A 26323-nucleotide genomic window follows, 5' to 3' on the forward strand; every position below is an offset into this window, starting at 1 on the left:
ACAATGGAAAGAAAAAAGAAATTCTGAGCATCTGAAGAAAACTGCTCCTGAAGCTAAACTGCTCCTGAAGAGATGACGTCATCAGAAGCAGAAAGTCATCAGAAGCAAAAGTTTTCATCAGAAGCAATATCTTCACCAGAAGCTACTTTTGATCCTTTAATCAAACTGAAGATTCAAAGTTGCTGATTCTCAATTCAGTCTTATCAAAGAAGAACAAAGAATTGAAAGGGAGGTATCAACGGATATATGGATAGCACTGAGCTCTTGTCTCTCGTTAATAGAGTTGACAAAGTACAAGTGTACAACCACTACCTCCACTACTCTGTTTTCTGTCTACGCTACAAGACAAAACAACAGCCATGCCTGCAGAATTTGTACACTCAAGATGGGAATGAATTTGAAGTTTATTCTTCAAAGGACTACACCCAAATCAGGCAAAGGATCACTGGTGGATAATCAAAGGATTTCAAACGACTCTTTAGACGTGCTGATTATCTCAACGTCTCTTTCACGCCTCTATAAAAAGGAGTGAAGACTTGAAGATAAAAGAGAGAGATACATAAGTTTAAAAGCGCCAAAACTCTGTCAATTTGATTCTAAAAAGCACACTGAATTTCTGCACTGATTTGATACATCTTAGAAATTCAAAGTCTAGAGTCTTTTCTGTATTGTATTGTGAACACCACTGATTGTATATCAAGTGTTCAATTCAAACTCAATTCTCTGTATTTTTGTTTGATTAGAAGTCTCTTGCCTGCGTGCTTGAGCATTAGAAGTCTCTTGCTTAGTGCTTGAGCATTGGAAGACTCTTGCTTGTGTGCTTGAGCATTGTTTTGTGAAGTCTCATACTTTGAAAGTATTGAGCAGTTGTAATCTTTGTGATTATAGTGAAATCTCCTTGGAAGTGCAAGGGGGACTGGACTACTTCCGTGTTGTGGAAGGAACCAGGATAACTGCTTGTGTCTTTGTCTTTCTTTTCTCTGCTCTGTTCTTTTCCGCTGCAATCTGACTCTGATCATTTCATCAGAAGCAAACAAACTGCTTCTGAAGTTTTATCAGAAGAAGTATTTTTTAAGAGAAAAAGAAAACACAATTCAACCCCCCCCTTCTTGTGTTTTTCACCTTCAATTGGTATCAGAGCTTGCTCTGTTATCACAGCACTTAACCGTGTTACAGTTCAAGATCTATTAGAAAAACATGTCTGGAGATGAGGAATCAGTTACTCCAAAATACACAAGTGTCAAGCATGACTATGATACTGCTGACAAGAAAACAGACTCTGGAAAAGCTCCAAAGTTCAATGGAGATCCAGAAGAGTTTTCATGGTGGAAAACTAATATGTACAGCTTTATCATGGGATTGGATGAAGAGCTATGGGATATACTGGAAGATGGAGTTGATGATCTGGATTTGGATGAAGAAGGAGCTGCTATAGACAGAAGAATACATACTCCTGCTCAGAAGAAGCTTTATAAGAAACATCACAAGATAAGAGGAATCATTGTGGCTTCTATACCTCGCACCGAATACATGAAAATGAGTGACAAATCTACTGCGAAGGCTATGTTTGCTTCTCTATGTGCAAACTTTGAAGGCAGCAAGAAAGTAAAAGAGGCTAAAGCTTTGATGCTAGTTCATCAGTATGAACTTTTCAGAATGAAGGATGATGAGAGTATAGAAGAAATGTACTCAAGATTTCAAACTTTAGTTTCTGGATTGCAAATACTGAAGAAAAGCTATGTTGCCTCTGATCATGTTAGTAAGATTTTGAGAAGCTTACCTTCAAGATGGAGACCCAAAGTAACTGCTATTGAGGAAGCTAAGGATCTAAATACTTTAAGTGTTGAAGATCTTGTTAGCTCACTCAAAGTGCATGAAATGAGTTTAAATGAGCATGAAACCTCTAAGAAGAGTAAATCCATTGCTTTACCATCTAAAGGAAAGACCTCAAAGTCTTCCAAAGCCTACAAAGCCAGTGAATCTGAAGAAGAATCACCTGATGGAGATTCTGATGAAGATCAATCTGTAAAGATGGCTATGCTGTCCAACAAGCTTGAGTATCTGGCAAGGAAGCAGAAGAAATTTTTGAGCAAGAGAGGTAGCTACAAGAACTTCAAGAAAGAAGATCAGAAGGGATGCTTCAATTGTAAGAAGCCTGGTCATTTCATTGCTGATTGCCCTGATCTTCAGAAGGAGAAGTTTAAAGGCAAATCCAAGAAATCAAGCTTCAACTCCAGTAAATTCAGAAAGCAAATCAAAAAGAGCTTGATGGCGACCTGGGAAGATTTGGATAGTGAATCTGGTTCTGATAAAGAAGAAGCTGATGATGATGCTAAGGCAGCCGTTGGGTTAGTGGCAACAGTATCATCAGAAGCAGTATCAGAAGCTGAATCAGATTCAGAAGATGAAAATGAGGTATATTCCAAAATCCCTAGACAAGAACTTGTTGATTCTCTAAAAGAACTTTTATCACTGTTTGAACACAGAACCAATGAGTTGACAGATTTAAAAGAAAAATATGTTGATTTGATGAAACAACAAAAATCAACTCTATTGGAACTGAAAGCTTCTGAAGAAGAACTCAAAGGGTTTAACCTCATATCAACAACATATGAAGATAGACTCAAGAGTCTTTGTCAGAAGCTACAAGAAAAATGTGATAAAGGTTCAGGCAATAAACATGAGATTGCCTTGGATGATTTTATTATGGCTGGAATAGACAGAAGCAAAGTTGCTTCTATGATCTACAGCACATACAAGAACAAAGGCAAAGGGATTGGATATTCTGAGGAGAAATCCAAAGAATACAGTCTCAAGAGCTACTGTGATTGTATCAAGGATGGATTGAAATCCACCTTTGTGCCTGAAGGTACAAATGCTATAACTGCTGTTCAGTCAAAACCTGAAGCTTCAGGTTCACAGGCTAAGATCACATCAAAGCCAGAGAATCTTAAGATCAAGGTAATGACAAAATCTGATCCTAAGAGTCAAAAGATTAAAATTCTGAAAAGATCAGAACCTGTTCATCAGAATCTGATTAAACCAGAATCTAAAATTCCAAAACAAAAGGATCAGAAGAACAAAGCAGCTACTGCTTCTGAGAAAACAATACCAAAAAGTGTCAAACCTAAAGTATTGAATGATCAGAAGCCACTCAGCATTCACCCTAAGGTACAAGGGAGGAAAAGTAAAACCTCCAAAGCTAACCCAAAAGGACCCATGAAGATATGGGTACCTAAATCTGAATTGGCCAAAAATGCAGGTGTGCTTAAGGGCAAGAGAGAAACAAAGGTCATGGTACCTAGACAGCGGATGTTCAAGGCACATGACTGGAGAGAAAGCTTTGTTCCTTACCCTTACAATGAAAGATGGAGGAGAAGTGAAGTTTGGTGGCAACCAAACTGGAAGGATCATTGGTACAGGTACTATTGGTAATTCCTCCATCTCAATTAATAATGTGTGGCTAGTAGATGGTCTGAAGCATAACCTATTGAGCATTAGTCAATTTTGTGACAATGGGTATGATGTAACGTTCAGTAAGACCAACTGCACACTAGTCAACAAGGATGACAAATCCATTACATTCAAGGGAAAGAGAGTTGAGAATGTCTATAAAATAAATTTCTCTGATCTGGCTGATCAGAAGGTAGTTTGCCTTCTGTCAATGAATGATAAAAAATAGGTATGGCATAAAAGGTTGGGACATGCTAATTGGAGATTAATTTCTAAAATTAGCAAGTTACAACTGGTCAAAGGATTGCCTAACATTGATTATCATTCAGATGCACTTTGTGGTGCATGTCAGAAAGGGAAAATTGTGAAAAGTTCTTTCAAATCTAAAGACATTGTATCAACCTCCAGACCCTTAGAATTACTCCATATTGATTTTTTTGGTCCAGTTAACACTGCATCTTTATATGGAAGTAAATACGGATTAGTCATTGTTGATGATTACAGCAGATGGACTTGGGTAAAATTCATTAAAAGTAAAGACTATGCATGTGAAGTGTTTAGCAGCTTCTGCACTCAAATACAATCTGAAAAAGAATTGAAAATTTTGAAAGTCAGAAGTGATCATGGTGGAGAATTTGAAAATGAGCCATTTGAACTTTTTTGTGAAAAACATGGGATTCTCCATGAGTTTTCTTCTCCTAGAACTCCACAACAAAATGGGGTTGTAGAGAGAAAGAACAGAACCTTACAAGAAATGGCCAGAACCATGATCCATGAAAACAACTTAGCTAAACATTTTTGGGCAGAAGCAGTCAATACTTCATGTTATATTCAAAATAGGATCTATATCAGACCTATGTTGGAGAAAACAGCATATGAACTCTTTAAAGGAAGAAGACCCAATATCTCTTACTTTCATCAGTTTGGATGTACTTGTTACATCTTAAACACTAAAGACTATCTGAAGAAATTTGATGCCAAGGCTCAAAGAGGAATCTTTTTAGGTTACTCTGAAAGGTCAAAGGCATACAGAGTGTATAATTCAGAAACACAATGTGTTGAAGAATCTATGCATGTAAAATTTGATGATAGAGAGCCTGGAAGTAAAACTTCAGAGCAAAGTGAAAGTAATGCAGGTACAACTGATTCTGAAGATGCATCAGAATCTGATCAACCTTCTGATTCTGAAAAGTATACAGAAGTTGAATCTAGTCCAGAAACTGAAATCACTCCAGAAGCTGAGTCTAATTCAGAAGCAGAACCTAGCTCAAAAGTACAGAATGAAATTGCTTCTGAGGACTTTCAAGATAACACTCAGCAGGTTATTCAACCTAAATTCAAGCACAAATCTTCACATCCTGAGGAGTTAATCATTGGAAGCAAAGATAGTCCTAGAAGAACAAGATCACATTTTAGACAAGAAGAGTCTTTAATAGGACTGCTTTCAATAATTGAGCCCAAAACTGTTGAAGAAGCTCTCTCAGATGATGGATGGATATTAGCTATGCAAGAAGAGCTAAATCAATTCCAAAGGAATGATGTGTGGGATCTGGTACCCAAACCTTCTCAGAAGAACATTATTGGAACAAAATGGGTATTCAGAAACAAGCTGAATGAACAAGGAGAAGTAACCAGAAACAAAGCCAGACTTGTTGCTCAAGGCTACAGTCAACAAGAAGGCATTGATTACACTGAAACATTTGCTCCAGTTGCAAGATTGGAAGCAATCAGGTTACTTCTATCCTACGCAATTAATCATGGCATAATATTATATCAAATGGATGTCAAAAGTGCTTTTCTTAATGGTGTCATTGAAGAAGAAGTGTATGTTAAACAACCTCCTGGGTTTGAGGATCTTAAGCATCCTGACCATGTTTATAAACTTAAGAAATCACTATATGGCTTGAAACAAGCTCCCAGAGCTTGGTATGATAGACTAAGTAATTTCTTAATTAAAAATGATTTTGAAAGAGGACAAGTTGACACAACACTCTTCAGAAGGACTCTTAAGAAAGATATTTTGATTGTGCAAATATATGTTGATGATATAATATTTGGTTCTACTAATGCATCTCTTTGCAAAGAATTTTCTAAGTTAATGCAGGATGAATTTGAAATGAGTATGATGGGAGAATTGAAATTCTTTCTGGGAATTCAAATCAACCAAAGTAAAGAAGGAGTATATGTTCATCAAACAAAATATACAAAGGAGCTTCTGAAGAAGTTCAAGCTAGAAGATTGTAAAGTGATGAACACTCCAATGCATCCAACCTGCACCTTAAGCAAAGAAGATACTGGAACAGTAGTAGACCAGAAGCTATACAGAGGTATGATTGGTTCTCTGTTATACCTCACTGCATCTAGACCTGATATTTTATTCAGTGTATGCTTGTGTGCAAGATTTCAATCAGATCCTAGAGAATCTCATTTAACTGCAGTTAAGAGAATCTTCAGGTATCTGAAAGGAACAACTAATCTTGGACTCCTGTATAGGAAATCCCTAGATTATAAGTTGATTGGATTCTGTGATGCTGATTATGCTGGTGATAGGATTGAAAGAAAATCAACCAGTGGAAATTGTCAATTCCTGGGAGAGAATCTGATATCCTGGGCAAGCAAAAGACAAGCAACTATTGCTATGTCTACAGCAGAAGCAGAGTACATTTCAGCTGCAAGTTGTTGCACACAACTACTTTGGATGAAACATCAGTTGGAAGACTATCAGATCAATGCTAACAGTATTCCCATTTATTGTGATAATACTGCTGCTATTTGTTTGTCAAAGAATCCAATTCTACATTCAAGAGCCAAGCATATTGAAATCAAACACCATTTTATCAGAGACTATGTTCAAAAAGGAATTTTAGATATACAATTCATTGATACTGAACATCAATGGGCTGATATATTTACAAAACCTTTGTCTGTTGAAAGATTTGATTTTATTAAGAAAAATTTGAACATGCATTTTGTGTCTGATTGAAAAATTGCTTGCCTCTGAATAAGAAGTTTGGTTCTGAAGTTTATTCAGGAGCATTTTGGTTCATCAGAAGCTCTTAACTGAGGTTCTGAGGAAAATGTGCTTCTGAAGATGACGTCAGCACTAAAACTTCAGAAGTGTTATTCTTTGCTTCTGAATAGCTTGGCTAGTGGGAACGTTGGCAGTTACTTTATGTAACAGCTGTCCCATTACCCAAAAGGTAGTTTTCTGAAGAGTCTCTGACGTGGTCTATTTGTATTGGAGTATAACAAAAAGGGCAATGATGTTTTTATTCGCTTTTTAACATACTTACACGCGCCCCCAATTTGTCATTAATGCTATGTTTGTTTGTCTCTATTGAATTGCAAACGGTTTAATAAAAACACTAAGTCAATTCACACACTACTCACTTCACAACAAACACTTTCTATTTTTCGTCTTAACCCTCTGCGAAAGTAAACGCATTCTCTCATCCTCTCAAAAACTCTTTAGAACCCTAAAACCACTTCATATCAATGGCATCTTCAAGTTCTGCCGGTGGTTCTTCATCGAATATGGATATAGATACTCCTGCTTATGAAATCAAAGGAAGAATACCTTGCTGAAGATGCTACTGAGGTGGGTGCTCAGAAGCATAAGAAAGCTAAGAAGGAAAAATCTGCTATGTCCACCATTCTTGAGGAAGTGGAGGATTTGGATGATGTCCCTCTTATCAGAAAAAGGACAAGGAGTACTCAAGAAACAGCAGAACAGCCTGCTTCTGAACAAGCTGGTTCTGAACAAGCTGCTTCTGATCAAGCTGCTTCTGAAAAGCCTTCAAGTCCCAAAAATAAAAGAGAAGCTGCTCTTCAGACCATCAAAAGGAAGAGGTCTAATTTAACAAGAAATCTGAAGACAGCTGAAGGAAGAAGGGAAGAAATGTTGAAAGAACTGGAAGAGAACTGGGATGAAGACTCTAGCCCCAAGAAGGCAAAAAGGACTGCCACTTCTGAGCCCATAGTCATGCCCAGTTTTGAAATGACTGAAGAAATGAGGCAGTACGCTAGAGAGGTTTCTGCATCCAAGATAGCAGAAAAGAAAAGGTTGAAGGAAGTGTTTGAGAAAGAAAGGGATGAGCGTCTCAAGGCTGCAGGGTATGTGCCTACTCCTGACATTGCTGCTTTAGCTTCTGAGTTAGAGCAAGAAACAGTTCAGTATGGAGCAACTCTGCTTTCTCAAGCCTTGAAGAATAAGCAAGCTTCAGGAGCAACTTCATCAGATCCAGTTTCAACAGCTCCAGAAGCAATTCATCCAGAAGCTCAGTCCTCAGGTAATCCATCTAAAGCTCCAACTAATACTCAGTCTCTATCTCTACCCTCTTCACCCTCTTCATCATCCACAGAATCAGATGACCAACCCCTTAGCCAACATATAGACAAGCTTCTAAAAACCAAACCTACCAAACTAACAGAATTTGGAACACTTGACTATGAGAGTACTCAAATAGAATTTTCAAAAAATAGGATAAAACTTTGTGAGAAATTCAATTTGCCTACTACTCATCCACTATATCCAGATATTCCAGAACCTGTTAGTATACAACAACCTGAACCTACCCAAACAAACTCACCAAATAACCAATCTCCACAAAAAGCCTCTGAAGTAGCTTCAGATGCAACTACTTCAGAAACCCCTCAACACCAAGAATCCTCAACCCTTCACAACTTAGAAAAACATCTAGGTGGTGAAATGCAACCAACACCCACTAAGGCCTCGAAGACAGTTTCTGAAAAGACTGTCTTGGAAACCCAAACAGAAACCCAAACCATCCCTGAGCAAACTGTTCAGGAGCAAACTGCTTCTGAACAAGTTGCTCCTGACCAAACAACTTCTGACCAAACAACAGAACAACAACAACAACCAGACTCACCCACTATAATAGACTTAACCTCTGACAAACCTTCCACATCACATACAACTCAAACTGAACCTTCACCCATCCCTGACCATATCCTGGAGTCTGAGTATATAGAGGAACAGCTGATTAGACTTAGTGATGAGATTCAGGCACTGATTCTTCGCAGAACAGTTCCTGCACCTCCTATTCACTATTATGATCAGTGGATGGATCTACAGAAGAGCTTTGATGAGCTGCTGGATCAGCTTAGAACTAAATGTGTGTCATCTCACTCTGCTATGCTGAAAAAGCTTTTGGATGATATGCATGAAGCAGCTAAGGAGAAAGAGCTGAATTTTGTGCCTCTGCTGGACATCACTCCTTTCTATCCAGAAGAAGAGTACATCACTAGGGCTGCTAGAATTCAGGCTGGATTTAAACGACGAATGAGGGAAAAGGATGAGCTACTTCAGAAGAAGGATGATCAGATCAAGTATCTCTTAGAACTGTTGTATAAGCAAGCCCAACCTTAGTTGCACACCCAACTCTAGCTTCTTTTTTTTTTTTTTTTTTTTTTTTTTTTTTTTTTTTACTTTTGTTCTTAGTAGCTGTGTCTTTGTATCTTAATCTTTCTTTATATATATTATCATTGTTTCTGGATCTTGTGCTTTTTCACCTTCAATATGTTTTACAAGCTTTAACTCTGATGATATTTACTGTTTTCAATGCTGCTTGCTCTGAAAGATTATATGTTTATTCTTTTGTTTTGTTTTGGCTCTGATACTCTTTCTTTTGTTTCTATTCTTTTTGTTGATGACAAAAGGGGGAGTAAATGTATAGTATTTGTTAAGGCACTGAGCCCTACTATAACCACTTCTAAATTTCTTTTAAATACTTCTGATTTGATTTTATAAGTATTTTATTGAAATTTAATTAATAAGAATAGAACTTAGGGGGAGCTTACAAACCTCACCTTAAAGAACTATTAGACTCAGGGGGAGCTTACAAACCTCTGTCCCAGTAGTCAACTTATTAATTAGATCAACAACAATTGAACATTTTAAATACTATTGTTTGTCATCATCAAAAAGGGGGAGATTGTTGGAACAAAATGTGTTTCACAATGAACCTTATTAAGTTTTGATGATAACAAGGTATTAAAAATTGTCAATTGGTTATTACTAATAATTGTTCAAGTGTACAGGACCAAAGGCTACTCAAGTTATTTCAATAGGTCTTGGAAGAACAATGGAAAGAAAAAAGAAATTCTGAGCATCTGAAGAAAACTGCTCCTGAAGCTAAACTGCTCCTGAAGAGATGACGTCATCAGAAGCAGAAAGTCATCAGAAGCAGAAAGTCATCAGAAGCAAAAGTTTTCATCAGAAGCAATATCTTCACCAGAAGCTACTTTTGATCCTTTAATCAAACTGAAGATTCAAAGTTGCTGATTCTCAATTCAGTCTTATCAAAGAAGAACAAAGAATTGAAAGGGAGGTATCAACGGATATATGGATAGCACTGAGCTCTTGTCTCTCGTTAATAGAGTTGACAAAGTACAAGTGTACAACCACTACCTCCACTACTCTGTTTTCTGTCTACGCTACAAGACAAAACAACAGCCATGCCTGCAGAATTTGTACACTCAAGATGGGAATGAATTTGAAGTTTATTCTTCAAAGGACTACACCCAAATCAGGCAAAGGATCACTGGTGGATAATCAAAGGATTTCAAACGACTCTTTAGACGTGCTGATTATCTCAACGTCTCTTTCACGCCTCTATAAAAAGGAGTGAAGACTTGAAGATAAAAGAGAGAGATACATAAGTTTAAAAGCGCCAAAACTCTGTCAATTTGATTCTAAAAAGCACACTGAATTTCTGCACTGATTTGATACATCTTAGAAATTCAAAGTCTAGAGTCTTTTCTGTATTGTATTGTGAACACCACTGATTGTATATCAAGTGTTCAATTCAAACTCAATTCTCTGTATTTTTGTTTGATTAGAAGTCTCTTGCCTGCGTGCTTGAGCATTAGAAGTCTCTTGCTTAGTGCTTGAGCATTGGAAGACTCTTGCTTGTGTGCTTGAGCATTGTTTTGTGAAGTCTCATACTTTGAAAGTATTGAGCAGTTGTAATCTTTGTGATTATAGTGAAATCTCCTTGGAAGTGCAAGGGGGACTGGACTACTTCCGTGTTGTGGAAGGAACCAGGATAACTGCTTGTGTCTTTGTCTTTCTTTTCTCTGCTCTGTTCTTTTCCGCTGCAATCTGACTCTGATCATTTCATCAGAAGCAAACAAACTGCTTCTGAAGTTTTATCAGAAGAAGTATTTTTTAAGAGAAAAAGAAAACACAATTCAACCCCCCCCTTCTTGTGTTTTTCACCTTCATATACTTTATAACATTATTCATGTGATTTGTTCAAAAATAATCAAATATCGGTGACCGCTATTTGTCATACCCTATGAAGCGAAGCCCCGATACTTCAAAATTGATGACGTACTGTCTCCCCTGCGTATCAGGAGAGTATCCGATCATTATCCTATATCGATATCTGCCCCGATACTTCCCAATTAATGTTAACTAAAATAACTTAACTCTTGAGTAGTGATGTGTTCTTTTTTGAATATAGTGTTTCTTTTTTAGATCGATATAGTATAACACTAACAATGTTCCTTTTGGATATAATATAACACTGATATGCTCTTTTTGGGATATATTGTGTATGTAATTGGCTAACAATCACTCTCTTAATCGTCAATATTATTTATATTTATGTTGATGTCCTACGAGCCTATGATTGATTTATGTTGTTTGTTAATATATTTTCATATTAAAACAATGGTATAATTATATTGTACATTTATATATATAATTTTTTTTATTAACGTATCTCAGCCGTATCGTATCTTGATTTTTGAAATTTTTCCGTATCGATGCAGTATCGTATCTCGTATCCGGGCTTCATAGATCATACCACTATACACTATCCCACTTTTGAGGTCGGTTGCTACTCACCGCTATCCGATATTGACTACTATGCTATTTGTTTAAATTTCTCAATGAAATTCATGTTTCATGCGTGCTAGCCTAGAATTGACTTGATTGTTATGCTGCAGCGTTTTCTTGTGTTTGAATGAATCGTGTATATAAACATGTTTACAATGTTATCTATTATGTTAGTAATAGTAATGCATCATATAGTGGTGACTATAGAGCACTGACATGACTACAACACACGTGATTTCATTCAAGTATTTCTGTTTTTTTTAATGATTACTTATGTCTATGTGTCATTGTCGTATAATTTGGTGCCCATGTCCGTGTAAATGTTTCATAGAGAGTGATGTGTTGGCTTAATTTTATCTTTGCTTGGTTTGTGTCAATTAGGTGGAGCGGAACACAAATTGCTGCTTGAGGAAACTGAGGAGATTTGATCTTTGACATCAATTCACTAATGGAGTGCAACAAAGACGAGGCTGTGAGGGTAAAGCAACTGGCGGAAACTAAGATGCAAATTGGTGAATTTGTAGAGGCACTGAAGTTTGCTAACAAGGCCAAAAAGCTGTATGCTGATGTTGAAAACATTGCTCAGATCCTTACTGTTTGTGAGGTTCACAATGCTGCACTCAACAAACTCTCTATGTCTGAAATGTGTTTGCAGCAAATCAAGTTCCAAATGCATATTGGGAATTCATGACAATTTGCACACATTGCAATTTCATTTTCCAGGTCTACATATATGATTTTAGAAAGGCCACAATCTGTCAGAGATGTAAGAAATCATTTGTAGTTCTTGCTTATAATTATCAGACTGCCCCATCATCTGTACCATTTGGTGCCTCAAAAGTGTCTCCGATGCAAGTTCCACCAAAACCAGCCTAATGGAGTTGCACATACTTTTGTGCATATAAATCCTTCATATATGAGAACATGTCCTAATGGAGTTGCTAAGCAACATATAGATGAAGAGAGCAAGGATGGCTATGTTCCTGTGTCCAGACCAACGGAGTCACAATCCTCAAACAATGTTGGAAGGAAGAGAGTGAGACAACCAGAAAACTATGAAGATGACGATTACGCAGATATTTCTAATCCAGAGGTCATTGATCATGCTTATCCAGATTTCAATAATTTTGAGAAGGACAAGGCAGATGATTGTTTTGGTGTTAAATTTGAAAAGTGTTATGAGAGGATTTGAAGCTGAAAAAGGGGTATGAATAATGGCATACAAGGCTAATTAGGGGGTAAAGGTACCTGTATTAAAAAGTGAGGAAAGCCTTTTTCCTCAAGTTGTTTTTAGATTATATCCATTCCTTTTAAGAAGCTACTTTTTCTGATGTAAATAAATCTTTTACTTTCTACACATCTTGTCTAATCTAGAATTTATCAGTCTTATTTTCTTTTTACCAACTCTTTATCTTTTATTACATACTATTTTTATTAGTTACCACGATACTAATATACTATCAAATAAAGGAGCAATCAATATAAATATTGGACAATATAAAACAAATAGGCCCCCAAAGTGGCATTTGCATTGTGACATTAGTGGATATGACTTGAGAATAGTAGATGATTATTCGGTGACATGAGATTTTTTTTCCATATCTTTCATGAGATCTCTGTCCCTTTTAGAAATTTATTAGTCTTTTGAGAAGATAATATAAGATAGTGTTCAAATATTAGTGACTTGGGACAAGTTGACTGTTTTGACATAGGCTTTGCATTGATGAATGATGAGGAGTGAGTGGTGTTATTCATTATGTTTTTAGTGTAAAATTATTGGTGGCTTGACTAAGTAAATGTAATAATAAACAAATTTTATAATAGACTGCTGCATTTTTTTTCTTTTTTCCGGTTTCCATGTCATCAAGGATCATTGTTGAGCATGATCATGTTTCAATGTATTGTATGCTTGAGGAGCAAATGTGAAACATTAAGGATGAATAGCATCGAGGCTTCTACTGTTTTGGTCTGATAGTGGTAGGAATGTGAGACAAGAATGCTCTCTTGTAGTTTTTTGGTCTGATAGATGTAGATGCTCGCATATTGTTTTCTTTAGCCACCTGAATCGTATCAATTTCTTTATATAAAAAAAAAAAAAAAAATGCTATAACCGACGGATCCGGCTCCTCTAAAATAAGCAACTCACTTTAGAGTATAAAGTGGTTAAGTGGACAACATCAACCGTTTTTTAATAAATTAAAGGTAGATAATGTAGGTAACAAATCATGAATTTGTTACAATAACAATTGATTTTTTCATTTTATACTCAACTCACTTTAGAAGATCATTGTCCATAACGACACAGTTTAAAGAATAAAAAAAAAAAAAAAACTTTTGTATAAAAAATGATTTTATTCAGTTAAGTGTCTGATTTAGTGTTCTAAGACAATATTTCTTTTTATGAATCTTAGTACGATTATAGGTGTAAACCAACTAAAATGAGAACTCTTCAATTTTACATCTCACTCCACTATTGTAATTTAATCTTAAAATAATTGCTATAAAATGGTGAAGTAAAGGATTATCGTTGAATGTCATCTAAAAATAATCCATACTAACCAGACATCCTTTAACCTCTTAAAATATATTTGCTCTTTCAAAAGAAAAATAGACAAATAAACTGGTCAAGCAGTGCGTTTTTTTTTTGGAGGCTAATGGATTATTAACTGGTCAACCTGTTATGTAAACTATTGAGTTATTTTTCTAGGAGACCAGTGCGTTTTAAAATGTTTTTTTGTTCCTTTTTTATTTATATAAAGAGAACCTTTTTTTTTTTTTTTGTTATGTTTACCAAAATACAAGAAAACAAATCTATATCACTATATGGTATTATAATAGGAGACACGGCCTAATTAAATTAATCCACAACCAAACAAAATTGTAGTCGGCTCGTCTCTTGATTATGGCTACTATTTGCAAATTGACACTTGCCAAAAAAATATATTTTAAGATGATAGTATAATATGATGCCAATATTAATGCAGAACGTAACGTCCAAGGCTGCAACCAAGCCTCCTTTCTTTTTTGTTTCCTCCATTCACCTTGATATTTTTACCATTATCATCACTGCAGTTTTTATTTATTATAGTCTTAATTTTTGTAACCCTAATAAAAAGCTACCAATTTACTACATGTTAGTATGATTTATCATGTGGTTGGGTTGTTGCAACTTGCCATACCACAATTTGTCGACATAAGTAACAATGCTACATTTGCTTAAAATGCACCACTAATCCGATCCCTCTTTAAGTTTGAAACCATGTTAATTTCTTTAATTTGGATGAGAACTCTTGGCTTTTTTAAATACAATGTAGATGGAGCCATGTTTCCAACTACAATATTGCTCCAATAGTGGATATAACAAATGTGATTTTTGAATTAGATAGTATAAAAATGGTGGATGGCATTCACTTTGATAAGCCAAATAGATTAGAATATGTTTCTATTATAAATGATTGTATATTTATTCTTAGAAGTTGCAACAATTTTGAGGTTGTGTTTGCCAGGCAACAAGCATATAGTAGTGTTCACACTTTAACATAGATATTCTTTTTACGTTTTTTGTTTTGACTTTCATGTTCTCCTTAAATTGAATTTTGAATTGAATAATGTTAGCAACACACTTTTCAACATGGTTTTTTTTGTTTGTTAAAATTTATTGGGCTCCATCAAATTTACATGAGACCGACATAATTTTGTAGGATACATGTAAATTTTACATGATAAAATAAAGTACGTTATAAATTGTGTGTTGAAAAATGTCCTCTTAACATTCCTCTTTCGAATTTGTTTGATAATAACAAGTTAACTTCTAGTACTCTTCCCTCAAAAAAAAAAAAAAAAAAAAACTTCTGGTGCTCTAAAAATGTTTTTGTAGGGACTTGAACCAGCTCCCCATACTATAATAGATTTTTCAATATTCTCTTTTATTGAAAAATAAGATTAGACAAAGACAATTTAAGATCAAAAACCTTACATAAGAATCTACTACATAATTCATCTAATAAAAAATATGACCTTATAAAAAATGTATCACATCTTACATCTTCAGAAATCATTAAGAAGACTTTAAACTTAAGTCAATTTAAAATAAAATCATTTAGGTTATATATAACTTGCTCATAATTCATCTTGTGAGAAATATGACAAATCTTACATCTCGACAAACGATTAAGAAGACCTTAAAAGCTGAGTAACCAGCTCTAAACAAAATCATATGAGTCATTATGTGTTGGTATAGCATATAATTGAAAAAAGAAAAAATAAAAGGATTAAATGAAGTGATTGGGAAGTGGGACCCACGTAACGGTGTGTATTTGGGTTGTGGTTGGTTGTGGCTATGTTGCGGTGTGATTGGCCATTTCTTTCCCTTCATTCCTGTTTTACTTTAGCATTTTCTACAGTGCGCACCTTTTCTTATCCTTCACCACTCTTCTCTTCTCCTTCATTCACCTTTGGATCTTCAAATGCTTCTTCTTTCTTGATGGATTTCTACTTTCAACAACGTTTTTGATCTTCAATAAACCTTTTTTACCGATCTGCACTCAACAAAATCAATCCAATGGCTGGAAGTAACCAACTCAACCCCAATGATTCAAAGGTAACATTAACAGTAACTAACTAACTAACTAACTTCATTCTTCATACTATACTATGTTTCTGTTGGATTAGATTTATTGTTTTTTGTTTCATACAAATTTAAGGAACCGTACGATGTTTATTTCTTTCCTTTTTCGCCCTTGATTTTTTTGTTCTTTTGTTAGTCTTTTTCTTTGGTTGTTTGGTTGGTATGATAAAATAATCGACTTTGTTTTTGTAATTTCTTATTAATAAAATAATAATCACTGTTGTTTATAGATTTCATTAGTGTAATAAATAGTTTTGGGCTTTTCATTTTTTAATATTTTTATGGATTGATGTCTGATTTAATAGTTTTTTTATGTTGGTTGGTTCATTTTCCTGTTTCTATCTTAGACTTTGTCAATGTTTAGGGTTTGGTTTTCTTAATTTCTCTAAATTAATGGGTTTGGTTTAAACTTTCATTTTGGATATAAAAATGACACCTTTTGTAGCTAGTTTCTGATTGTAACAGATTTTTTGTTAATTTGAATAAATAAATAGATAAAATTTGATGCAGATGGTGGTTCCATTGAACATGTGGGTTTTGATCTCCAATTTTAAGTTAGCATACAATCTTCTCCGTCGTCCTGATGGAACTTTCAACCGTGACTTGGCAGAGTTTCTTGATCGGAAAGTTCCGGCTAATGCAAATCCTGTGGATGGAGTTTTCTCTTTTGATGTTATTGTTGATCGGGAAACCAATCTCCTTACTCGAATCTACCGTCCTGTTGAAGGAGAAGAACAACATGTGAACATTGTTGACCTTGAGAAGCCTGTTACCGCTGAGGTTCTTCCTGTTGTCATGTTCTTCCATGGTGGAAGTTTTGCACATTCTTCGGCTAACAGTGCTATTTATGATACATTGTGTCGTCGATTGGTTGGTATTTGTAATGCTGTTGTTGTCTCTGTGAATTATAGGCGTGCGCCTGAAAATAGGTATCCTTGTGCTTATGAAGATGGGTGGAAAGCTGTTAAATGGGTTAACTCTAGAACATGGCTGCAGAGTAAAAAGGATAGCAAGGTTCATATCTACATGGTTGGTGATAGCTCTGGCGGAAACATTGTGCACCATGTTGCCTTGAAAGCTTTGGACTCTGGAATTCCAGTGTTGGGGAATATACTACTCAACCCTTTGTTTGGCGGGGAAGAAAGAACAGAATCCGAAAAGCGTCTTGATGGGAGATATTTTGTCAGAGTGAAAGATAGAGATTGGTATTGGAGGGCTTTTCTTCCCGAAGGGGAAGACAGAGATCATCACGCGTGTAACCCTTTTGGTCCAAAGGGTCGAAGCCTTGAAGGAGTTGCTTTTCCTAAGAGTCTTGTTGTGGTTGCTGGTTTGGATCTTGTTCAGGATTGGCAATTGGGATATGCCAAAGGTCTTGAGAAAGCTGGACAAAATGTGAAGTTGCTATTCCTCGAGCAAGCCACGGTCGGGTTTTACTTGCTACCAAATAATGAGCACTTCTCTGTTGTCATGGATGAGATAAAACATTTTGTCAACTCTGACTGTTCATAGCTTAACTTTTGCTACACAAGAAGGGGGTTTTAGAAAGATTGTGTAGGAAATAGCTATGCCACTTATTAACTTGTTTTAATGTAGGACTTTGCTCCCCTGATTAGGAACTTATATGATATTAATTGTGTCTGTGAGATTGGTGTAATGTAATCAGCATATAGATATAATATGTTTTCTGGAGCACCCACCCCATCAGGAAATTGGGTGTTGCGGATGGGTGAAAGCTTTTTAGGACAAAAAAGGGGGAGCTATGGCCATGTTTATGGGAACCACTAAAGTTATGATTACCCACTTTGACTTTCAGCCAAAAAGAGGAGAGGAAGATATTGTTCTATTTCTGGGCTTTCTGACCTTTTGATGGCCAATCAGTGGGGCTTGCCCTTGTATGGCAAGTGTTATATATATAACTAATTTTGGAACTATGATAGGGAAAGCATCAATCATATATGTTGGTGCTGTTTGATTATATATACGTCTGTGCTATCTTAGTTTATGTGCTTTTACTACTGTTCATCTTTTCTCTATATAGCTAATTTTACGTTCTCATGTCTCCAGTTGACCTCCTTGTTTGGCAATGGACGTCTTTGCAAATGTAAATAGGTTTTTCTTTTTACTTTTAGCTGTAATGGTAGGGTTTGTATTGTGTTTTTTTTTTATGTATGGATAAGATATTTTTCAGGGTCTTCCTATGCCACACAAGGTTGGATATTTACTCTAAGATGCTTAATATCTGAAATCTGAATGTCAATGATAAGTTGATAACCAATATCTGTTTAATATTGTAGCTGATATTGACATCAAGGTTAAGTTATGTAGTTGGTTTGAATACCACGAGATAAAAAAGTTTTCAAATCTTTTAAAATCATAATCAAACGAATATTAAATTATTTTTATGTTTGGTTTTCTACCAAAAAAAATATATTTATGTTTGGTTTCCAAAATTATTAAAATTCTTAAGTCAATCTTTGTGGAAAAAAAAAACAGTCGGTCATATTAATCATGACGTTAATTTCAATTAGAAGTTGACAACATACTTGTGCTTCAGTCAATGCAAGCTTACGTACGATAGTTAAGTCAATTACATCCTCCAATAACCTTAATTATATATTATGTAGTATATTATGGATGCATCTCTCTTATCTTTTCCTAATGTTCTTTTGCCCCACCACCTCTCCCTTTTCCCATCTCTTGTTGCTCTCTCCACTTCTTTCCCCCTACCCCTTTTACTTTTCAACTTGAATCATCTGCGATGTACATCGCTCTCCATTCTCTATCTAATGCTACTCTTTCTCTTCATTATTATTACTTCTAAAAATGAAGAGAGTAAGATTAAAAGATAGCGATGATGAAGAGAGATGTCGGAGGAAGTAAAGGAGAGAAACTGTCACTTGTGAGGCCACGTAACTGTCACATTGAATCCTCTACAAATGCAAATTCAGTGCTGTAATTGCAGTGGATTTAGGTCAAAATACTTAACATCACCTCAGTGCAATTACAATCAATTGAGGAGCGGTAGCATTCCACTGTATTCTGACATTTTTTTTTGGTTAAAACTCTTCACATGAGGTCCACCATATCGTAACAGATAGAATAGATTTTGATGAAAGTGTCAAAAAGTTATTGTTAGCATTATTCATGTTATATTATTTGACACATACTAGTCAAATTTTGGAGCCCCAGAAAAGTTATCTTAAAAGTTTAGATAAAAAAGTAAATATTTAATTAGAAAAAGGAATTTGATTAATTTAGATGTTATGAGATGGCAGAAGATACTATATTTGTCTCTTTCGTAAGAGTAAATCCCACATAAATTCGAGCTTCTTTTGTCTCTCCAACAAGTATATCCCCCCACAATTATAAGCAAGGACCACCGACGATCTTTTTTCCTTTCTTTTGAAAGCTGGACCATTCATTAAAATATGGTTCTAGACACTGTTGCATTAAGCTAAAGTTGCATATACCAGCCATAATATGCCAGTTATAATACTATTGTTACTACGATCTTATTTAGTATTTACATCAGTAGCAGTACTGAAAATAAAGAAACCGCAAGATAAACAACGTTTTTAGTCTTTTGATATCTTCGTTATGAATGCTAAAATATCATCAAATAAATCATAGTAATATAAGCAAACAAAAATTATTATGTTAGAACAAAATATTTAACGATAACTCTTTACAAGGAATGCAAAACGTTTTATAGACACTAGTGCTTTTCATCTCACGTTCTTAGTTATTACTACTCGGTTCTTAGCATATATGAATATTGTACGAGTTCAACAAACATAAAAACCGACAACATCGATAGGTATTGAGTATGTTTGATCCTGACTCCTGAACAAACATGTTGATTTGCGGCGATCCTAAGCAATGACAGAGACAATGGTGGTGGAAATGACCCATTTCAAATGGGTGTGGGTGGTGTGAATTCATAGAAGAGTAGAGAGATAGAGATAGCATTTGTTGTGTATCATGGTTGTGCAAAAATGGAATGGGTGGCTGGGAAGGCAAAGTTGTGGTGACCACAGGGTGAAAAATGAACAGAACAACACCTGAGAGGCCTACTACCAAGTAACAAGGATATGGGAAAATAGGTGCGGAGGGTAGAAAGTTTTAGGGTGCAGGTTGCATGGTGATCAAATGGTGCCAAAAAACCTATATCACTTTCACTTGTACACCCTAGAACTAACCAACATTTGTTTCCAAACCAAAGTAATTCATATTCACAAAATGCCAAACATTTCCAGACCGCCTAAAGATGTTACACTATTTGCTATCAATATGGACACAACAGTTCAACTTGTCATCACTCATCAGTCATCACTTAAATGAATTAGAAACGCAGAGAAAACAAAAAAGGCAGAAAGTTTTTATCAAGACAAAACTAAGGAAAGAATATTTCTGATAATTGCATTTCCCATGGCTGAAACGGCAGAATCATGTGGTCTAGCAAGTAGCAACTATTAGAATTTCTTATTGCTTCTATCCAATTATCATCTTGAAACATACCAGACATCAAACAGATGTTAAGACCAAACAGCATATAGTTCATTTTATAATAGCTAGCCGCCACATTTCCACAAGTTTTTTCGATCAATATAATAGACTAAGTAAAGACTTTGGATAAAAGTAATTCATTAAAAAAGAGCAAAGATGGTTTAGCTCAACCAAGGGATTATCTTGATCCTATTACAAAAACTCATAATAGAAGATAAACAGGACAACATTTCAGCGTCCTTTAGCAACATATGCAGTCAAGGCAAAAGCACAAATAGTAGCAGCAGAGGATAATCCGGCCCACAAGTTCTTACCTTTATGTGCATCAGACGCAGATTTCTGCAGTGATGCAACTTGTTTCTTCATATCATCCACCAGCTCATCCTTAGCCTTGAATGCTTTCTTTATTGCCTCAAGTTCTTCAGCAAAATACTGAATTTCTTCCTCATGCTTCTTCTCACCGCGAGGAATCACTTCCACGCTTTCCTTAGACACGTGTGCAACAGTTCTCTTCAACAATTCCAAAGCCTGCTTTGAATTGATGCTAGAAGACTCAAACTTAGCTCTCAAATCTTTGCACTCTCGTTGAGCTGCAATGAGGCTACTATGTGTAGCATCCTTTTCGTTAATCAAAACATCTATGCGGCTTCCTAGCTCCTTGTTTGTTTCGTTCATCTTCTCTTTCTCGCTACTCACCTTGACCAACTCAGCTTCAGCATTCTCAATTTTTTCCTTCAGTCCCACAACTTGCAACTCCAAATTCTCCACCTTATTTGTTGCCTCATCATATCTTTTCATGATGGTATCCTGCTTAAGCTTCAATTCAGTAACACGTGCCTCCAAATCCTCTACTTTGTTTTTCTCTTCATCATATCCCTTTCTGATGTTATCCCTCTCAAGCTCCACTTCTTCAACAGCATTCTTATAACATTGAACTTGAGAGAGTAATAGCTCAATCTTTTCCTCCATTTCCACAACTTGTGATTGCAAATTCTCCACTTTCTTTTTCTCCTCATCAAACTTCTTACTGTTGAGCTCATTCATAGACTTCACTTCATCAATAGCATTCCTATAATGATTAACCTGAGAGAGTAATCCATTGTTTTTCTCTCCAGACTCTCTAGCGAAAATTTCCCACTCCTCCACAGCACCGTTTAGTACACTTATTTCACCTTGCAACTTGACGACTTCATTCTCATAGCCAACTTTAACCTTCTCAACCTCATCTCTAGCTCTTCTCGCCTCATCAACCTCACGCTGCCTATTCTCTAATTCTCTCTTAACCATATCCAGGGTCCTATAAACAGTATCCCTCCCCTCAGTCAAATTCTCAATACTCTTCTCCATCTCCTTCTTCTCTCCAACCAATTTACTATTTTCCACCATCATTTCCCTTTCCTTCTCCAGAGCAACCTCAATAGTTTCCTCCATTTCACGAATCTTCCCACGCATCACAGCCTCTTCATTCCGCGAGCTCTTCAAAACCTCATTAAGCTGCTGCAACTCAAGTCCAAGATTGGAAATCTTGACGTCCTGAGTACTATTCACACCCTCAGCATCATTCTTCTCCTTCACCACCAAATCAATCTTCTCCTTCAACTCATCAATCACCTTCACCGACTCAATCGACTTCTTCACAGCCAAATCCCTATCCTTCTCAAGCTCCTCAACCTTACTTTCTCTCTCAGCCTTTTCATCAAACAGTTTCCGTGCATCCAACCTCATCTTCTCAACATTCCTCTCCTCACTCTCTAGACATAACCCTAAATCCTTCATCTTCTCCCTTTGAACAGAAACCTCATACTCAATCTCATTTTTCTCTTCAACGATCTTTTCAAAGAGAAACCCTAATTCAGTGATCTGGGTCTTAACAAAAACAAAGAAAACATCGTTTTGAAGGTCCAAGGCGAGATTTTTGTCTTCAACATCCATGGCGGCGTGGTTAGCTTTGAGAAGTAACTGAATGCGGTTTCTGTGATTGGTGGTTTCTTTGAGAAGAACGTTGTTGAGATTCTTGAGATTTTGAATCTGAACAGAAGGGTCATCATTGGTGGATGGTGGTGGTTGTGGGGTTAAGGTTTTGTGGTCTAGGGTTTGAGATTGGGTATTTGTTCCTTTCTTTTTGGCCATATTTGATTGTGAAATGAGTGAAAATGGGAATTAGGGTTTTTTTGTGGAGTGAAATGAAGGAATGAGAATGAGATAGGTAAATGGGAATTTCGAATATTGATTTGTGCTATGGTGTGTTTGGCTACAATTTCGAATTCAAAATTTGGGGACCAAAACCCTAAAGCAATAGTGATGTATAAATATAGTAGTGTGAAGTGTCACTGTGTGTGTATTTTTCAATATTTATCGTAAGTTTCAAAATGAAATGATGGCTTGCTTTTGTTGGTCACGTGAGACTGCAATCTGCAAGTGTAACGCTTACATACGCCCAACGGGTGTTTTCCTTTTTCACTCCAATTTTAATTTATCCTTTTTGTTTGTTTTTAGAATTTAATTTAGGGTTTTGTTAACGACCGTCTCTAGGGCACTATTTAAAGATCCTAAGTTTAACAATTATTTCTTTCAAAACGTCAACTATTATAATTTTCAATGCATTAAATACACAATTTTTCATAAAAAACTTCATTTAAAGTGTTTAAAGAATGTGTGGGGTACTCGTTAACAAGTGTCCTAAGGACATTGTTTAAGGAACTCAAAAAGAAATTATGCCTTGAAAATATAAGTCAAACACTTGTTAAAGTTATATCCGTACAATTTTCAATGTAAAAGTTGCTACTTTTAAATGCTTAAACAATGCCCTTGGAGCACTTGTTAACATTTCCTTATTATTATTATTATGGTTTAGAGGAGCTCGTATGTACCATCTTCTTATTGCGATTTGTGCTTATGCTTATAAATTAGTGTTTAGAATGTTATTTTGTTGATGTCATTAAAAAAAATAAGAATTTATATTATATTTTTTGAAAGATGTTATTTTGTTTTTTTAGGGGGAAAATATTATATTTGTTATATTGTTGGTATCATCGAAAAATATAAATATAGTTTGTATAATATGAAAGGGTAAAATATCTATTATTTATAGGTATAATTTTAATCAAAATCAAAATGGTTTTAATCAAAATTTTATGAAAATAATTGTTCATAATTTATACGTATTAGCCCAATAAGAATATGAGACAGACGACCACAGAGTGTCCGTCTTAATGATAGTTATATATAAAGAAAATACTCGAGCTTGAGTTGTCTTTTTTCTTATTTTTTTACCCTTCATTTAAATTATTTTATGGAAAATGCTATCGAGTGCCCTAAGAGCACTCTTTAAGGACTTTAAATAGTAAAATTTTATGAAAAATTGTGCATTCAATGCTTTAGAAATTGAAGTGTTAAAGAGTGCCCTACAAACACTCATTAGCAAGACCCTTATTTTATTTACTAATTTATCCTCTAATAATATTATTTATATTCTTAATTACAAAAATAAACCACATTATAATAGGACTATCCCAATACAATAGGAAAAATATTGCATATATATATATAAAGGGGATAGCGGATTAAGGGCTTAATTTTTTTTATTATTTCAATTATACCTTTAATTTTTTTCCTATATTAATGTTATATTCTTTGTGTTGATAAAAAAGAAAATTATTAATGTTATATTTGTTAAATTATTGTTGTCAATGAAAAATATAAACAGGGTTTTTTACAATTTAATAGTCATGAATATTTGTACGTATAATTTTAATCAAAATTTCATATAAAATAGTGTTTGTAATTTACACATGTTACCTTAATAAAAAAAAGTGAAAAGACAGACACGTGACTGCCCATTTTTCGCTGGGATATAATATTTTTTCCATAAAATTTAATCAGAACAAGAATTTTGTTGTTCAAAAATACATCTATCTATCAATATGTGTCTTAGGAGCACATGTTAAAGAATTTATAAATAGAGATTTTGTATTAAAAAATAATTTGTCAATTTTTTTTACGCAAAACTCAAAAAATATATAAATATACAGTTTTCCATATAAAGTTTTGATTTATTTTTTTTTTAGCAAACAAACTATTTTCAAGAAGACACAGTGAGTTGGAAATTTAGTCGATTTGAATTTACAGCACTTGCTGAACATAGTGAATACAAGAAGGTTAAAGGGATTGCAAATACCTAAAAGAATGAAGATTTTTATTTGGAAGGCAGCAATAGGAGTGTTACCTACTAGATAAAGACTTCAATAAAGAGGGGGTGCATTGTAGGAATAAATGTGTCTTTTGTGAGAGCAACTATGAGAATGTTTGCATGTGTTTTTGGCTGTAGAAAAGCGTAAGAGATATGAATGAAAGAGTGTCTTTTTGGATGATTTTATTTCCCTATTTTTTGATCTCATGGAACTGCTGTCACCAGTGGCGGATCTTGAGTTTTTTTTTTTGGGTGTCAAATATTTGAAGAATATATATTAAACAGTTTCAAAAAATGTTCAATATTGTTAACTGGTGTGGTGGCAAAATTGCTTGTTTGATACCTGGGGGATGCTAGTTCCGATACCCACCAGGACCTTGTTTTTTGAATAAAAAAAGAATACGCATTTGTTGAAATATGTAGCATAATATGAAATTTATATAAAATCTGGGGGGTGCAGTGGCACCTGGGGATCTTCAAAGAGATCCGCCCCTGGCTGTCACTAAATCAATTGAATACATTTTTCATAGCACTATCACTATGGCGTATATGGAAGAGGAGGAATGATAAACAATGGAAAGAGGTCGAAATTAGACTAGTGATAAATGTAACACGAGATAATTTGCATTAATGGATGGGTTGTATGAACTCAAAAAAAGGACCAAAAGAAGTGAGTGTTAGGGGCTAACGACGAAGGGAAATGGACTAGCATCGACCAAATCCAATAGAAGATGCAACAAAACTTGGTGAAGATATAGAAAGAGGAGGCGGTCAATATAGCGGGTGTGCAACAATGCAACATTGGACAGTTTCAGGCTTCTAACAAGGAGTGAAGTTGAGTGTAATGTTTTGATACGACAATTTTCAAATATAAAAATTGTTTTAGCGTCGATATGTGTGTGATGGATGGAAAAGGTAAACGTTGAAGGTTAGTAACACTCACTTTTGTACATTTTTTTAGGGTTAAATATGTTTTGGTTTTTTCTAGATTACCTTTGAAGAATAGTGGGTAATATATTCACCAATCAATGAAAATGAGCAATTTGTTGGTGGGGTCAAGATAGTTCATGGATACCACTTAAAAATGTGCTTATGTGGCTAATGTGTATTGGTTCGGGTAAATTACCCACCATTCTTCCATGGGTACCCTAGTTGTCACCATATGTTTTTGATCCCCTATAAATATATCAACTTTTAGTTTTAATCCCTCTAAAATTTCCCTTGAACTTTTGGTCCCTTAAACATTCATAATATTATAAGAATCACTCAAAAAAAAAAAAAATCTAAGAAAACCTGAATTTAATATGAATTTTTATATTTTTGCAGCTTAAAAATTCATATTTTATTTATGTTTTGTTAAAAAATTCTAATTATTTTTTAGAAATATTTTTACAATATTCTACACATATCTGCACAATTTCATTAAAAAAAAAAATACTAAAATTAACTTAAAAATAGGGACCAAAAGTAGTGATTGGAAATTTTATAGGGACTAAAAGTTGAAGGAAATTTTTAGAGGGACTAAAATGAAAAGTTGATATATTTATAGGGACTAAAAATATATTTAACCCTTCTCTTTAACACTTACTATTTTATTGGATGAAATCAATGTATGTCTCATCACTTTATTTGGGTTCTATTTTCAAAGTGTAGATCCAGAATTATTAATAATAGAGTGAGTATT

At 34.9% G+C, this 26323-nt stretch overlaps 2 protein-coding genes across 2 annotated transcripts; one reads left to right on the plus strand and one right to left on the minus strand.

Annotated features, from left to right (window-relative positions):
• The first annotated feature begins 15635 nt into the window (after positions 1-15635).
• LOC11405609 (gibberellin receptor GID1C) lies at positions 15636-18131 on the plus strand. The gene is made up of 2 exons (XM_003590995.4): positions 15636-15917; positions 16455-18131. Exons 1-2 carry the CDS (start codon positions 15879-15881, stop codon positions 17451-17453), a joined length of 1038 nt encoding a protein of 345 aa, XP_003591043.1. The 5' UTR covers positions 15636-15878; the 3' UTR covers positions 17454-18131.
• Positions 18132-20681: 2550 nt separating this feature from the next.
• On the minus strand, positions 20682-22580 carry LOC25484677 (CAP-Gly domain-containing linker protein 1). The gene has a single exon (XM_013613575.3). It carries the CDS (start codon positions 22578-22580, stop codon positions 20682-20684), a length of 1899 nt encoding a protein of 632 aa, XP_013469029.1.
• Positions 22581-26323: the final 3743 nt, after the last annotated feature.

This window comes from Medicago truncatula, chromosome 1, assembly GCF_003473485.1.
Source record: "Medicago truncatula cultivar Jemalong A17 chromosome 1, MtrunA17r5.0-ANR, whole genome shotgun sequence".
NCBI lineage: Eukaryota > Viridiplantae > Streptophyta > Magnoliopsida > Fabales > Fabaceae > Medicago > Medicago truncatula.